The sequence below is a fragment of the Rana temporaria genome, chromosome 5, assembly GCF_905171775.1.
Source record: "Rana temporaria chromosome 5, aRanTem1.1, whole genome shotgun sequence".
In the NCBI taxonomy this organism is placed as follows: Eukaryota; Metazoa; Chordata; class Amphibia; order Anura; family Ranidae; genus Rana; species Rana temporaria.
This window is the reverse complement of record NC_053493.1, coordinates 92768283-92785244: the sequence shown is the minus strand read 5'-3', so window position 1 is coordinate 92785244 and position 16962 is coordinate 92768283. Positions and strand designations below refer to the sequence as shown.

General features: G+C 44.8%; 1 protein-coding gene across 1 annotated transcript in view; it reads right to left on the bottom strand.

Annotated features, from left to right (window-relative positions):
- The window catches only part of FAM221A (family with sequence similarity 221 member A), a 28422-nt gene extending 14043 nt beyond the window's left edge, over positions 1-14379 (bottom strand). The window contains exons 1-2 of the mRNA XM_040352868.1: positions 14147-14379; positions 10185-10358 (exon numbers count right to left, since the gene is read on the bottom strand). Coding sequence (XP_040208802.1) covers positions 10185-10358; positions 14147-14208 — 236 coding nt within the window. The 5' untranslated portion in view covers positions 14209-14379. The remainder of the gene's footprint in view (positions 1-10184; positions 10359-14146) is intronic.
- Positions 14380-16962: the final 2583 nt, after the last annotated feature.

Sequence of the window (16962 nt, the reverse complement as noted above, 5' to 3'; positions counted from 1 at the left end):
CAAAATCTAGTAGGAAGGGCCAAAGTGCGTTCAGCAAGTCCACAAAGGCAGACCCTGGGACTTGAGGGATGCCCTCTTGTTCACATTCAACAGAGTCAGCAAAAAACTACAAACCATGTTATAGCCCTGGTTCACACTGCACACCGCATGTGATTCGCAAAGAAGTCGCACAGCACTCCTGTGCCAATAACATGCAATTCTGTGCAGTGCGATTGTAGCACATTCATTTTGAGCCCTGGTTCCCACTGCACACCGCAATGCGATTTGCACAGGAATCGCACCGCATTCCTGTGCAAATCCCATGGGATTATGTGCGGTGCACTTTGAGCCCACTCATTCTGAATTGCTTAAATCGCACTGGTTTCTGCAAGAAAAAAGGTGTGGCAGCCTTTTTTTTTTCACAATGGTACCAGATTACATGGAGGTTTTTGGGCTGTCATTAATTTTTAACTGACGCACGCAGCAGATAACATGAACACAGCGCAGTTGGTATGCAAGGCAGAAAACGCACAGGAATTACTGCATTTCCCACACCACATCAGTGTCAGCCAGGGATCATTCGTGGACTCAACAAGCCTAACAACATGAATCAAATGGTTTAAGGGAATTCTCAACTATATAGCAGCTGGTAGTTGCATGTACAGTTGCTACAGAAGAAAAATGAGTGGGAAATAAGAAGAGAGATGTAAAGGAAAAGCAGGAAAAGACGGGTTCCCCTCTTAGGTCTCCCAATAATGTGATGGACCCAACAATGGCAATGTAAAGGAGGTCCCATATACAGTGGATATAAAAAGTCTACACACCCTTGCTAAAATGTCAGGTTTCTGTGTAAAAAATTAGACAAAGTAAATAAAAACAACTCAATTGTAAAAAAAATAAACTAAAATAATGGCTGCATAAGTGTGCACACCCTCTTATGTAGCTGTGTTCAGAATTAAGCAATCCCATTCAAACTCGTGTTCCAGCCTAATTTTTTTTAAAAGTCAGCAGCTACAAACACTGTAGCTGTTGACTTTTAATAAGGACACTTACCTGTCCAGGGAGCCCGCGATCTCGACCCCCAAAGCCAATCCGTCCATCGAATTGGGTGCCGGCGCCACCATTCTTCGAACTAAGGGAAACAGGCAGTGGAGCCTTGCGGCTTCTCTGCCCGTTTCCTACTGCGCATGCGTGAGTTGCACAGGTCCCAGAAAACAGCGCGCCCCATTTCCCAGAAAACAACGTGAGGAGGACAAGAATGAGGAGCTCCGCTGTATAGGATTATTTTTTTTTCGAATGTTTTTTTTATGTATTTTAAAGGAGCCTGTTTATGTTATTTGTTTTCTTTTTTTTAGGGTGGACCTCCGCTTTAAATAGGAGTCGGTACACACCTGTTATCATTTAAAGTGCCTCTGATTAACCACAAATAAAGTTCAGCTGTTCTAATAAGTCTTTCCTGACATTTCTTAGTCACATCCTACAGCAAAAGCTATGGTCCACAGAGAGCTTCCAAAGCATCAGAGAGATCTCGGCCCGGATTCACATACATTGGCGCATATTTATGCCGACGTAGCTTAGAGAGGCAAGCACCGAATTCACCAAGCACTTGCCTCCCAAACTGCGCTGGGTTCCCTCGGCGTAAGCCGTCGTAGGTTGAAGTGGGCTTGAGCCATGCTAATGAGGCGTGACCCCATGCAAATGATGGGCCGAGCGTCATACAAGTACTTAAAATGAACGGCGCATGCGCCGTCCCGTGGACGCAACCCAGTGCGCATGCTCAGAATCACATCGAAACAGCTGCCTATATGCGTATATTATGGGAGCATTAAAGGAGCTGCAGGAATATCTGGCAAGTACTGGCTATGTGGTACATGTGACAACAATCTCCAGTATTCTTCATATGTCTGGCCTATGGGGTAGAGTGGGGAAGAAAAACATCCAAGCCCGGCTAAATTTTGCAAAAATACAACTGAAGTCTCCGTAAAGAATGTGGGAGAATGTGATATGGTCTGATCAAACAAAGAATGAACTTTTTGGCCTTAATTCCAAAAGATATATTTGGCGCAAAAACACTGCACATCACCAAAATAACACCATACCCACAGTGAAGCATGGTGGTGGCAGCATCATGCTTTGGGGCTGGTTTCCTTCAGCTGGAACAGGGGCCTTAGTCAAGGTAGAGGGAGTTATGAACAGTTCCAAATACCAGTCAATATTGGCACAAGACTTTCACGCTTCTGCTAGAAAGTTGAACATGAAGAGGCGAAGCCAGAGCGCAGACCTGAATCCAATTAAAAATCTGTGGGGTCGCCTGGACTGAGTCATTGGGGAGACCTCCCCTTGTGTTTTATGCTCCCCATAAAATTAGAAATGTGATTCTCTCCTCCCCACCTGGTCACTCTCGCTACTATTATTTTTTTGTGTTCTGTCCCGACCGAGATGGAATAGTGTTTATTTTATTATTTGTAAGACGGTCCTGGTATATTGACTTGAAATGCATTTATGTGGTGTTCGCTGCAGATGATTTTATACCTAAGACATGGCAGTACAGATTGTGTTAACTAGCTGGAATGTTAGAGGGCTGGGTGACAAGGTGAAACGCCTGGCGGTAGGTCATGTGCTTAAACGTCTGGGCTCCTCAGTGGTGTGCCTGCAGGAGACGCATATTCTACCAGGTCAGGAATCTCCATTTTCCTCTAGGCTGTATAGCAACCAGTACCACTCTGCTTTTTCATCGTATGCCAGAGGGGTCAGTACACTTATTGGCATAAATGTACCGTTTACGTTTATCTCCTCTCTAATAGACCCTGGAGGTCGTTTTATTTTTTTGCACTGTTCCCTAAATGGCATACCATGTATTATAGCCAACATATATATACCGCCACCTTTTTCGGCGGAGGTTCTTAAGACCCTGGCCACCTTCTTGTCACGTCACCCTGGTGTCCCCGCTCTTGTAGTGGGGGACTTTAATAATTTTTTGTGTGCCGACCTTGATAAGTTTTCTCCTGGGGTGCGGGCGGCCACACCAAGAAGGAGCCAGACGCCTTTTGCTCGGCTTCTACAGGAGCTGGGGTTAAGAGATGTCTGGAGGCTTGCTCACCCACAGGAGAGATGTTACTCATGCCACTCCGCCTCGCATAGGGGCCTTTCTAGAATTGATCTGGGCCTGGGCAACAGTGAGATGCTTCCCCTGGTTTCGTCCATAAAGTATGAGGCCAGGACTGTCTCTGACCACTCGCCTCTATGTATTGAGATACTGGCGTCTGGAATCCCTAAGCGCACTTGCTGGAGGCTTAATCCCTTCTGGATGTCGCTGTTCCCAGCCCCTGATCCTATTCATACTGAACTAGTGAATTTTGTTAGGATTAACAGGAATTCCACGGGCCTGGGTGTCCTCTGGGATGCTCTTAAAGCCTTTCTGAGGGGCCAGTTTATTAGGTCCATCAACTCCATTAAAACGGGGACGAAGTCTTGGGAACAATTCGTGCTTCGGGAGGCTGGGAGGGCTGAGTCGGCTTATGTGGACTCCCCCTCTGAGCATACCGAAAGGGCATGGAATGAGGCTCAGAATATGGTTAAGCATGTGACTATGACCAGGGCGGAGAATAAAAGATTTTTCCTTCAGCAGAAGTACTTCGAGGACGGGGAGGGCACAGGTCATATGCTGGCTATGATGGTGAGAGCACAAAGGGGCTCGCCACACATAGAGTCAATAACTAATGTCTCGGGGTCACTGGTTTCATCTCATGCGGATGTGCTATCCACATTTAAAGATTTCTATGCTGATGTGTATTCCTCTAAAGTCTCACCTACTACTGAGGAGATTGCCTCCTTTTTGGATCAGTGTCACCTCCCACGTCTGTCGGCCGCAGACGTGGCGCAATTGAGTGCGCCGCTCACGACTGATGAACTACTGGAGGCATTGGCGCTTTCCTCTCCTGGCAAGTCTCCGGGCTCGGATGGCCTGCCGGCGGAGGTATATGGGCGCTACTCTGAAGGCCTGATACCTCTTTTGAAAGAAGTGTTTGTAGATGCGTTTGATCAGGGATCCCTGCCCCACTCCATGAATGAGGCCATAATAGTTCTCCTATTGAAGCCTGGTAAGGATGCCCAAAGTGCTGACTCCTATAGACCTATACCACTACTGACAACAGACATTAAATTACTGGCTAGGGTACTGGCCACCAGGCTAGCTAAAGTTATAACTAAACTAATCCATACAGACCAATCAGGTTTCATTCCTTCCCGGTCAACTGCCCTCAACATTAGGCGCCTCTTCCTTAATTTACAGATACCTGTTGATAATGAGAAACAGAGGGCGATCCTGTCATTAGACGCTGCCAAAGCCTTTGACAGCGTCGAATGGCCCTATTTGTGGGAGGTCCTGGGACGCTTTGGACTGGGTGACAGTTTTATTAGATGGGTTCGGTTGCTCTATGCTGCCCCCACGGCCAGGCTTCGAGTGAATGGGGACCTTACGGACCCCTTTCCGCTCCACAGAGGCACAAGGCAGGGGTGCCCTTTATCGCCCCTGCTTTTTGCACTAGCCCTCGAGCCGTTAGCGGCGCGGATAAGGTCCTCCCCCGAGATAATCGGTTTTGAGAGAGGTGAACAGATAGAGAAGATTTCTCTTTACGCAGACGATACCTTGTTGTATCTGGGAGATGTGGATACATCTCTTACGGCAGCTATGGAATTGATCCAACGGTTTGGCTCCTTGTCGGGGTTCTCGATAAATTGGGGTAAATCCGTCATTTTACCTGTGGATGGTCCGGTTGCCTCTCTACCGGAGGCGGCGGGGTCATTGAAGGTGGTGGAATCTTTTAAATACTTAGGGGTTCAGGTGTCAGCTAACCCACAGAAATATTTGGAGGAGAATTTGTTGCCCCTTTTCCAACGCCTGCAAATGACCTGTAATACCTGGTGTAAACTTCCGCTATCAGTAATAGGTAGAATAAATTTAATAAAAATGGTGTGGAGCCCCCAACTTCTATATATTATGCATAATTCCCCTCAGTGGATACCTCGTCGTTGGTTCACCCGGATATATTCCTTGTTTAGATCACTGATTTGGAAAAAAAAAGTGGCCCGTATCAGATTGTCCACGTTACAATATGATAAAGACCAGGGAGGAGCGGCTGTCCCTAATCCTAAGTTCTACTTTTTAGCCTCTCAAATGCAGCATCTGTGTGGCATGGGGCGGGCCAATGATAATGACTCAATTGATACTCTACTGCGAACGGGTTCGGGGAGTGCGTCGGTCTTGGCAAATTTGGAGGCGGGTTTTCCGCATCTGCCTCAGGCGGCACCCACCGTGGTCCTCCTTAGGAAGCTGTGGTCTATGGTTAGATCCACCTTGGGTGTCTCGGGATTTCTTGCGGACACTCCTTTGTGGGACAACCTAAACCTGATGGAGGTCTTCAGGCTTGAAGGTTTTCAGGTTTGGAAACTAGCAGGAATTAAGAACATCGCCCAGATTTACAGTAACAATGTGCTTAAATCATTTCAGGATTTACAAACTGAATTTGGTCTACCCAGACAACAATTTTATAGGTATCTACAACTCAGGCATGCCCTTCGGGCACAGGGGCAGGTGTCAGTTCTCCAATTATCTAGTAATAGGCTGTTAACTGAGGTATTTTCTGGCACGGAAAGAAAGGGTATGATATCCCATGTATACTCCTCCCTATTGTCGTCTGTGCAAAACTCAGCAACTCTGCCATGCAGAAGAGGGTGGACAGAGGATTTGGGGGACATTGATGGCGAGACCTGGGAAACTTGTTTACAGGCTGGCCCTCTCACTTCTGTCTCGCAGTCTCACAGGTTGTCTCACCTGTTCCTGTTACACAGGGTTTATCGTACGCCTATTCAACTGTTTCGATGGGGAAGAAGGGACTCTTCACTGTGTCCCAAGCTATGCGAGGGGGAGGGGTCGCTTATTCACCTGATGTGGAGATGCCCCAAGCTACATCGGTTCTGGAGGAGTGTCACAGAGGTTATCTCCTCGGTGTACCAAGTTAGGGTCCCACTGGACCCCATAGTATGCATACTGGGTGCCGTGGACGAAGAGGTATACCCCCCACCTATTAATATAGCAGTGATTAGGCTCCTATATCTAGCAAGGAAACAGATAGCTAGATTCTGGCTGTCCCCGCATGTCCCGACTAAGAAACAATGGATTGATCAGGTAAATCTTATTATAGTGAGGGAACATTATACATATCAGCATAGAAATGCCCCTAAGAAATTTAATTCCATCTGGCAACCCTGGCTGGAAACGCCTGGACTGGCACCTCCGAGATTGGTTATGACCCGGCTGTTACAGATGTAGTCGATTCTATCTTCCTGACGCACAAAACATAAAATTATAAAATATGTCTGACTAAGTCAAAAAATGTATAAAACTTAGACCATGGTTGAGGCACGCGCCTGTGGGGATTACATAATGTGGTCGGGAGAACCTATTTAAGGATGGATAAGGACTCTGAATGCTTAAGCAGACTGTGGAATACAGACTTTCAGTTTTGGCCCGTTGGCCGAGTGTGTGTTAGTGTTGGGGGGAGAGGCGGTTTCTCACCTGCCCGGCATAGTTCAAACTCCTTTAATGGCGGAATTTGGTTTAGGTCACCTCCTGGTGCCTCTGTTCTAGCATGCGTACAAAGCAAGTCTTTTTGTAATAATTTTATTTTGCAACGTTTTTTGTATGCTGACATATATCTCTGTACCGTACTTATATTTTTGGCACAATAAACCATTTTACTGATTTAAAAAAAAAAAATCTGTGGGGTGATCTGAAGAGGGCTATGTACAGGAAATCTGACAGATTTGGAGTGTTTTTGCAAAGAAGAGTGGGCGAATAATGCTGATAGACTCATACCCAAAAAGACTGAGTGCTGTAATAAAATCAAAAGGTGCTTCAACAAAGTATTAGTTTAAGGGTGTGCACACTTATGCAACCATATTATTTTTATTTTATTTTTACTTCCCTCTTAAAAGATTTCAGTTTGTTGTTCAATTGAGTTGCACAGTTTATAGGTCACATTAAAGGTGGAAAATGTTCTGAAATTATTTATCTTTGTCTCATTTTTTTACATCACAGAAACCAATCAGGTGAGCAAGGGGGCCTGGGACCAGCAGTCATGTGACAGACAGAGAAAGAAATTGGGCTGTCAATGAATTTGGCAGAAGGAAGAATGGAGAACAGGGAGGGTGGATGGGGTGGAGGATAGGCAGCAGTGGACAGGGAGAAGGAAGGAGGACTCAACCCTCCCTACACTGATTATTGCCCAGGCCCATACAAGAGTAACTGTACACCATTATCGGCGGCCCTGGTCAACCTTCTGCCTCAACAGTATTGCCTAGCTACCAACTGAACAGAATATGAAATTCAGTCTCATGAACAGCAGTTTGCTAGTAGTATGCATGGAATGTACAATAGTATGTAGTCTTCCACACAAACTGGGGACATGTTACGGTTTTATAAATGTATTATTAAAAATCACCCTGTGCTACCCCAAGTTCCTATCCAAATCCACAAAGCTGCTAGGCGGAATTATCCCCCTGGATAATCAGAAAAAATTACATCAAAATACTCAGCGTCATCCCCCCACCAGAAATCACATTACTGATTAATGATTACCCCCACCAGTAATTTCATAACTAAAGTGATTCATTCACTGTGCCATTCCTCCACTATATGTTCACCTCCATAGTACTAAAGAGGGAAGTGCACTGGATTGGAGCACTTTGACACTGAGGAGATGAAGATTTGGAAGAGAAAAGGCACATTGAATGAATTACTTTGGTGGTTTGTCATACTGGAGGCATAAATTAGAGAGACTGGGTTTGAGTTTTATTTTTACTGATGTATTTTTATTGATTTATATTACGAGCAAAGGCCTTCTGATTCCTCCTGTGTTGAATTGTATTGTAACTGTACTGTATGTCCTTGTGTTGTAAAGCTGTTCGTGCTCTAAAAATACTGTATAATAATTACAATTCACATGATTTTTGATAAATTTTGACATGGGGGATATTTACGTGATTATTCCTGGGGGTATAGCACTGGGTATTTTACTGCTGTATATAGCTGAGCAATAAGGCTTGATTCACACCAATGCAGTTTTAGTGCTTTTTGCATTTTGCAGATTTGCACTACAGCCCATTAAACATGGTTTCCTATGGAACACATTCTGTGGTGCAAATCTGCAAAATGCAAAAAGCACTAAAAATGCATAGGTGTGAATCCAGCCTAAGGCCCCTTTCACACTAGGTCGGGAGGTGCGGTATACCATCGGAATTGCGGAGGTATTCAGCCGCTAGTGGTGAGGTTATCCTACCTTTTCAAAGAAAGTTTGCGCAATAATATTCATAATGTAAATGTAATTAAACTAAACAGCAACTATATGTGTCACCTTATGCTCAACAGGGCCAGATTTATAACCCAATGTAGCAACTAGATCAGCCATTCTAAAGCAGAGTTCAGTGGAATCCAAGGGTTCCTCCAGAGTTTCTCAGGCATTCTTTATGCTGCGTGAAAACAAGAAGAAAGTAGGGGGAGCCTCTATCTGAGTGTGGAGTCTTGGAAACAGCCATTTGGCAGTGATGAATAAATACAGTACTCACATTTGATGAAGGAAGTTTTGGCTTGTCTTCTGTGGAAGTCTTAACATCTCTAGCAGAGCTTGGTAGGCAAGTGGAGAATGGAGTGTTCAGCGGCATCTGGGTGTCCTTGGCTTGCTTGACCCTCTTCTGAAATGCAGAGTTTGGCCAGGAAGCTGCTGGGCAGAAACAGACGCTGTAGAGTGGTGGCTTCTCCGTGTCCTCGGCAATCTCCGCTGGGATGAGGTGATGACGTCTCTCCGTCAGGAGAGTTTTCCATATGGTTTGACAAAGGGGTGGAGCCCCGAAACGCGTAATCAAGCCAGAGAGACATCATCACCTCATCCCAGCGAAGATTGCAGAGCTAAGCGAGGTTTAGCTTCTCCAGCCACAGCACTCCTGTCTTTTTCTGCCCAGCAGTTTACTGGCCGAACTCTGCATTTCAGAAGAGTGTCAAGCAAGCCAAGGACACCGGACGCTGATGCACACCACGCCGTAGGCCTCTCCATTCTTCAGCGCTTCCTTCTCACCACCCAGCAGCTTCCTGGATAATCTCTGACGAACACCGGCCGCTTGTCTGCCGATCTCTGCTAGAGATGTTAAAGGAAAACATTTTTTTTGCTGAAATTACTGTTTACAGGGTATAGAGACATAATAGTTAACTGATTCCTTTTAAAAATGATTAAAAATAGAGAAAAATCAATCATATAATTTACCTACAGTTTCGTTTTTGCATGCTGTTTCCTGCTCTGTGATGTACAGAGACACAGAGCCAATACAGGGCAGTGATGGTTTGTAAAACAAAACCGATTGGTGTTAAGGGGGTTTTAGACACACAGTAATCACACCTCCTTGATTAGTGACCACAGAGAGAACGCTCCCATGACTTTTTTCATCAGGAAACAGACAACCAGGAAGTGTTCAGAACAGAGACTGATTAGAGCGAAAACGAACAATGAGGACATGAAACCAGGACTGCAGTAAGGTAAAGGAAGCTATTTAGCTAAAAAAAAAAAAAATGTCTTTAGTGACCCTTTAAGGCTTCCACAGATGACAAGCCGATACTTCCTCAAATGTGAGTGCTATATTTATTCATTGCTACCAAATAGCTGTTTTCAATACTCCACACTCAGATAGAGGCACCCCCTGCTTTTTTCTGGTTTCACACACTTGGTTTACTCAGGATCTATATAAGGGGAGCTGCCTCTTCCCTCCAAATGTCGATCTTTTTAACAGTTTACCCCCCTTTACATCCCTCACATCCACCCTGCTGCATTACTGGTCTGGCTACAGCAGCGCCATTGTTGTTTCCTACTGATTTCCTTATGCTGTGGATGATTGACGTTCCATTTAACAATGTCTGCATAGCCCAGGAGTTATCGACACTTGGCAGAGCCAGCACCATGACGTCAAGGATCTTTGTCACTGTCTGCCAGGGGAGGGGAACAATCTTCTTACTGACCACCAATGTGTGGGGCATTTTCTTACTGACCGCCAATGGATTTGTTTTAGTAGGGGATCCCCATGCCCTGAAAATTATTTCAAGGGTGTTGCTGATGTAAAAAAGGTTGATAAAGACTGAACGAGATACTGGGTACCTTTACCTGTGTGTGCAAATGCAGGGGGTCTCAGGTCCCGCAAGTTTACAGTCCATTCCAGTTGGTGATCTCCAGCTGACAAATAACCTGTTTTGCATTCTAATTGGAAGTACTTTTTTCTTGTATTCCTCATATTCTTCTGGGGTAAAAAGTTTTCCTCCATCATCTTCACCAACAATTCTTTAAAAAAAAAATATATATTATATAAGTCCCACATTAGCCACAATCGGAGCAAAATAAAATGAAAGGTTTACGTGATATACACTATATTACCAAAAGTATTGGAAGGCCTGTCTTTACACACACATGAAATTTAATGGCATCCCAGAGTTGACCCACCCTTTGCAGCTATAACAGCTTCAACTCTTCTGGGAAGGCTATCCACAAGGTTTAGGGGTGTGTCTACTGGATTGTTTGACCATTCTTCCAGAAATGCATTTGTGTGATCACACAAGAAGGCCTGGCTCACAGTCTCTGCTCTAATTCATGGCAAAGGTGTTCTATCGGGTTGAGGTCAGGACTCTGTGCAGGTCAGTCAAGTTCCTCAACTCTAAACTCGCTCATCCACACTATATTGCCAAAAGTACAAAAAGCCACCCCTACAAATCATTTGGTGGAGGGGGGATTATGGTGTGGGGTTGTTTTTCAGGGGTTGGGCTTGGCCCCTTAGTTCCAATGAAAAGAACTCTTAAGCAGTCAGCATACCAAGACACTTTATACAGTTTGGGGATGGCCCCTTCCTGTTCCAACATGACTACGCACCAATGCAAAAACCAAGCAAGGTCCATAAAGACATGGATGAGCAAGTTTGGGGTGGAGGAACTTGACTGGACTGCACAGAGTCCTGACCTCAACCCAATAGAACACATTTGGGATGAATTAGAGCGGAGACTGTAAGCCAGGCCTTCTGGTCCAACATCAGTGCCTGACCTCACAAATGCGCTTCTGGAAGCGCATCTCTGTCCCTGTCAGGTCTGATTAGTCCTTTTTATGCCGTTGCACTTTTCATGCTTTTTTGATCACATAGGGGATATTTTATTGATGCATAATATACCGCACTTTATGTAAAGCTTTCTACTTTTAATAAATCCGTAACCAAACTGTGTGGAGTCTTTTTTGGATGCCACAATCTATATGCTACCAAATGGTTTTGCTGCGGAGGAAATTTAATTGTTTCTGGATACCATCTTGGTGATTACCATCTTGATCCTTACCACGATATTCTCGGTTGACAAGTGGCTCAGCTGCGAAGGAGGAATTGCATCACTTTTATCTGTGAACACCATTCCTGTGACCACCATCTTGAACCCTTGACATTATATGCTTGGTTAATGCTGCCTTCTGGTAATTTAATCTTCTCCCCTGCATGGTGGATGCACACTTTGTGGTGATTCTAAGTTCTACACTCTTGGAGATCTTCCCACAAATACATATCAATGAATCAATATTTTTAATCACCAATCATAGCTCCGATGCTGCATCAGTCCCCCCCTGCCCCTGCAGTGATAAGCGAACGATCAAACATCACGATGACTCGGTTCCCTCAGCTTCCTGAGCAGAGAGCTGCTGACTGTCAATCCTCAGCTCTCCCCCCCCCCCCCCCCCCCTCACTGGAGCACTAAGCTGTGGAAGGACAGGGAGTGGCCATCTCAGGCTCTTAGTGGCTCGATAAGAGGCTGAGACAGGCATCAGTCCAGGCACCTGGCGGATCCAGACATTGTCGGGATGACACAGAGCCTGGACTGATTCCAGTGACATCAGCAGAGAGCAGACTTCAGCCTGCTCTCTGCTGAAAACGGGTCACAGGAGTGAAAAATGAATTGCACTCCTGCGATCCATAGGAGAAGCCCAGCCAAACAAGCTCAGGCTGAACTTCTCCTTTAATATGGAGACTAGCCGAACCCATGCTAGTGGCCAAAGGGGTTAAAAAGCCTGTGTTGCGGCATTTCGGAAGCGCTGCCCATTACTTGCAAGGGGTAGGGCTGTTTTGGGAGTGCTGTATACAGCGGTCTCAAACTGCCCCAAAGATGCTGCTTGAAGGACCTTTTCTAGCGTCTCGCAAGCGCACCGCCCCAGTGGGAAAGAACTCAGGCTTTCACATTCAGGCGACATTGGAGGCAGTTTTCATGCGCTATTTCCAGCGCTAAAACGGCTGAAAACTGCCTCAGTGTGAAAGAGCTGGTTTTTGACCAGCAAGTGCTACATGCAAGCAGCTCATTCTTTTTAAGACGTTCTAACTGCATGGACACAGCCACTCATCCTAACGTGACAAGATGTGCGGGTGCTAGGGTTGCCACCTCATCCCTTTAAATCCAAACACATATGAATTACACAGGTTTGGAGGCTAAATTGAATGCAGATAAGGCACCAAGTGAGTTTAATTACCACCTTAATCAGTCACAGAACCAGTGTAATTAATGTGTTCGGTTTTAAAGGGATCAGGTGGCACTCTCTCTGATTTGGGGCCACTTACCTGCACACCTATCACATTAGACAAGTGGCTGTGTGTGTGCAGCAGCCGCGTCCTAACAGATCTGAATGTGATTCTTGCACGCTGCACCTGCCAGCTAGGGAGGCAGAAAAAAACAACAACCGTTCAAAGTATATGGGTTTTGTGTAAACAAGGTCTTATATGTACATAATTCTTCTGACTTCACACATGTATGTGCGTTTACACTCGTAAATTCTGCTGGCCCTGGACACATGTCCTACTTTTTTTTAAATAGCGCAAATTTTCCTTTGTAGACGCAGCAATGTGTGTACAGCCCATTTATTCCGACAGATGTTTATAAATCTTTACGCTGTGATGCAAATGCTGTGTTCTAGACAGATGTGTATAAATCTATTCGCCGTCACGTAAACGCTGTGTTCTAGACAGATGTGTATAAATCTATTCGCCGTCACGTAAACGCTGTGTTCTAGACAGATGTGTAGAAATCTATTCGCCGTCACGTAAACGCTGTGTTCTAGACAGATGTGTATAAATCTATTCGCCGTCACGTAAACGCTGTGTTCTAGACAGATGTGTATAAATCTATTCGCCGTCACGTAAACGCTGTGTTCTAGACAGATGTGTATAAATCTATTCGCCGTCACGTAAACGCTGTGTTCTAGACAGATGTGTAGAAATCTATTCGCCGTCATGTAAACGCCGTGTTCTAGACAGATGTGTACAAATCTATACGCCATCATGTAAACGCCGTGTTCTAGACAGATGTGTACAAATCTATACGCCATCATGTAAACGCTGTGTTCTAGACAGATGTGTATAAATCTATACGCCATCATGTAAACGCAGTGTTCTAGACAGATGTGTACAAATCTATACGCCGTGATGTAAACGCTGTGTTCTAGACAGATGTGTATAAATCTATTTGCCGTCACGTAAACACTGTGTTCTAGACAGATGTGTATAAATCTATACGCTGTGATGTAAACGCCGTGTTCTAGACAGATGTGTATAAATCTATACGCCATCATGTAAACGCAGTGTTCTAGACAGATGTGTACAAATCTATACGCCGTGATGTAAACTCAGTGTTCTAGACAGATGTGTACAAATCTATACGCCATCATGTAAACGCTGTGTTCTAGACAGATGTGTGAATGAGCCCCAAAAGCTCTGTGCGTCGTAGTACACTGCGGTGTGCAAAAGTAGTGCAGGGGCGTTATTTTGAGGCTCATTTAAAAGGTATGACTGGCCATCAATAAATCCCCCTAATGACCCCCCTAGATCTCTATGTGTGAGGGCAATAATCAGTAACAGGGCAATGCACAGTGCTGTCCCATATTGCTGGGATTTAGCAGAATGAAGGACACATGAGCTGAACAGACATTGACTGGAGTTGTAGTTGTTGTATCTTAGCAACCAATGCCGTGTATGGAATGAATTAGACAGTGAGACAGAACGAGCCCTTCCTCCTCCTCCTCCTCTCTATATTGAACTGTGCCCACTGTCCGGTACTCACCTCCTGTACTCCACATAGTCGTCTATGGCCCCTGCGGCCCCCTGGAAGTGAAGTCTCTCCATGGTGTGAGGCAGGTGGAGGAGGTGACCCAGGAAGACAGCTGACACGGAAGGAGCCTGTGCTGTCTATGTGGGCGGCTCCTCAGTTCTCACCAACCTGCTACAACAGGGATGTCTGATCCTAGCTGCCTGCATAGACAAGCCTGCACTTCTGCTGGGACTACAAGTCCCAGCATGCCCATTGGAGCTCACACTACACAGCTGACTACATTTCAAATTATTTCCCAGGGATGTGTCACTACTCGGTACTTGACATAGACTGGAAAAACACAGGGGCTTACGTATGCGTTTGCTTCTGTGCGCAAGCTCGTCAGGACGGGGCGCTTTAACCACTTTAGCCCTGGACCATTTTGCTGGTCAATGAATGGGCCATTTTTTGCGATTCGGCACTGCGTCGCTTTAACTGACAATTGCGCGGTCGTGCGACGTGGCTCCCAAACAAAATTGGCATCCTTTTTTTCCCACAAATAGAGCTTTCTTTTGGTGGTATTTGATCACCTCTGCGATTTTTATTTTTTGCGCTATAAGCAAAAATAGAGCGACAGTTTCGAAAAAAAAATAATATTTTTTACTTTTTGCTAAAATAAATATCCCCCAAAAATATATAAAAAAACTTTTTGTTTTTCCTCAGTTTAGGCCGATACGTATTCTTCTACACTTTTGTAAAAAAAAAATCGCAATAAGCGTTTATTGATTGGTTTGCGCAAAAGTTATAGCGTCTACACAATAGTGGATAATTTTATGGCATTTTTATTAATATTTTTGTTTTTTACTAGCAATGGCGGCGATCAGCGATTTTTATCGGTACTGCGACCTTATGGTGGACACTTTTGACACATTTTTGGGACCATTGGCATTTTTATAGCAATCAGTGCTATAAAAATTCATTGATTACTGTAAAAATTTCACTGGCAGGGAAGGGGTTAACACTAGGGGGCGAGGAAGGGGTTAATTATGTTCCCTAGGTGTGTTCTAAGGGGGGGTATGACTGACTGGGGGGAAATGACAGATCGCTGTTTATACATTGTATGAACATGAGATCAGTCATTTCTCCCCCTGAAAGGACCTCACGCTCTGTAACGAGCGATCGCGGGTGCCCGGCGGTGGCTGAAATGCAAAATCACGTAATATTACGTGATTTTGTGTAGCCAAGCCGACCTGCCGCCGTAAAACTGTGGCAGCTGGTCGGCACGCAGTTAAAAAAATATGTTTTATTATTATTTCTTTTACTTTATTTCTTTTTTGACACATTTTTTAAAAATAAATAAATACATTTGGGTCACTTTTATTCCTATTACAAGAAATGTAAACATCCCTTGTAATTGAAAAATGCATGACAGGTCCTCTTAAGGCTGCATTCACATCTAGGCGGACAAAATCGCGGCATTTTGTCCCGCGAATTGCGGCGACAAATAGCGGCGTTTTGTACCGCGATTTGCGGCGACAAAACGCCGCAATTGTCCGCCTAGATGTGCCCCTAGATTGTCCCCCTATGGAGATGGTTCCCATCTCCTATGCCGAACGCCGAAAGCCGCCTGAAAAAAAAGGTCCGGGACTTTTTTTCAGGTGGCAGGCGGCAGGCGTTCGGCGTGGAGATGTGAACCATCTCCATAGAGGGCAATGTTAAATCATCCCTCTGGTGTGTCGGGGCGGCAGCGGCGTCACACTACAGGCGACAAAACGCCTAGGTGTGAATGGGCTCTAAATATGAGATCTGGGGTCAAAAAGACCTCAGATCTCATATTAAGGCTAAAATGCAAAAAAAAAAAAAAAAAAAAATGGTCCTTTAAGAGCATTGGGAGGAAGACCCCAACAACCACCAGCCAGGGTTGCCAGGAAGTGGCCCTTGTCCCCATTAACATAGGGGGGGGAGCCCCCCAAAGAAACCATCTCCTCATGTTGAGGGCATGCAGTCTAGTATGGTTTAGAAGGAGGGCTCGCTCGTCCCCTCCCTTTCCTGACCTGCCGGGCTGCATGCTCGGGTTAAGGGTCTGGCTTCCCTGCCCCCTTCTTAGCAACCAGCTATATACAATGTGTTTAACCCCTTCCATACAGGGCATTTTCACCCCCTTCCTGCCCACACCAATTTTTAGTTTTCAGCGCTGTTGCACTTTGAATGACAATTGCCTGGTCATGCAACACTGTATTCAAACTAAATCTTTATGTTTTTTCCCCCCACAAATAGAGCTTTTGTTTGGTGGTATTTGATCATCTTTGCGTTTTTTATTTTTTCGCACTATAAACAAAAGAAGAGCGTCAATTAAAAAAAAAAAAAACAATATTTTTTACTTTTTTATTTAATAAATATCACAATTTAAAAAAAAAAAAAAAAATGTTCCTCAGTTTAGGCCGATACGTATTCTTCTACATATTTTTGGTAAAAAAAATCGCAAAAATGGTATATTGATTGGTTTGCGCAAAAGTTATAGCGTCTACAAAATAGGTGATAGATTAATGGCATTTTTATTTTATTAATTTTTTTACTAGTATTGGCGGTGATTTGCGATTTTTTACTGTCACCGTGACATTGCGGCGAACACATCAGACACCTTTGACACGTTTTTGGGACCATTCACATTTATACAGCGATTAATGCTATAAATATGCATTGATTACTGTGTAAATGTGACTGGCAGGGAAGGGGTTAACCACTAGGGGGCGCTGAAGGGGTTAATATGTTCCCTAAGGTGTGTTCTAACTGTAGGGGGGAGGGGACTCACAAGGGAAGGAGACCGATGTGTGTTCCTCTGTACTGGG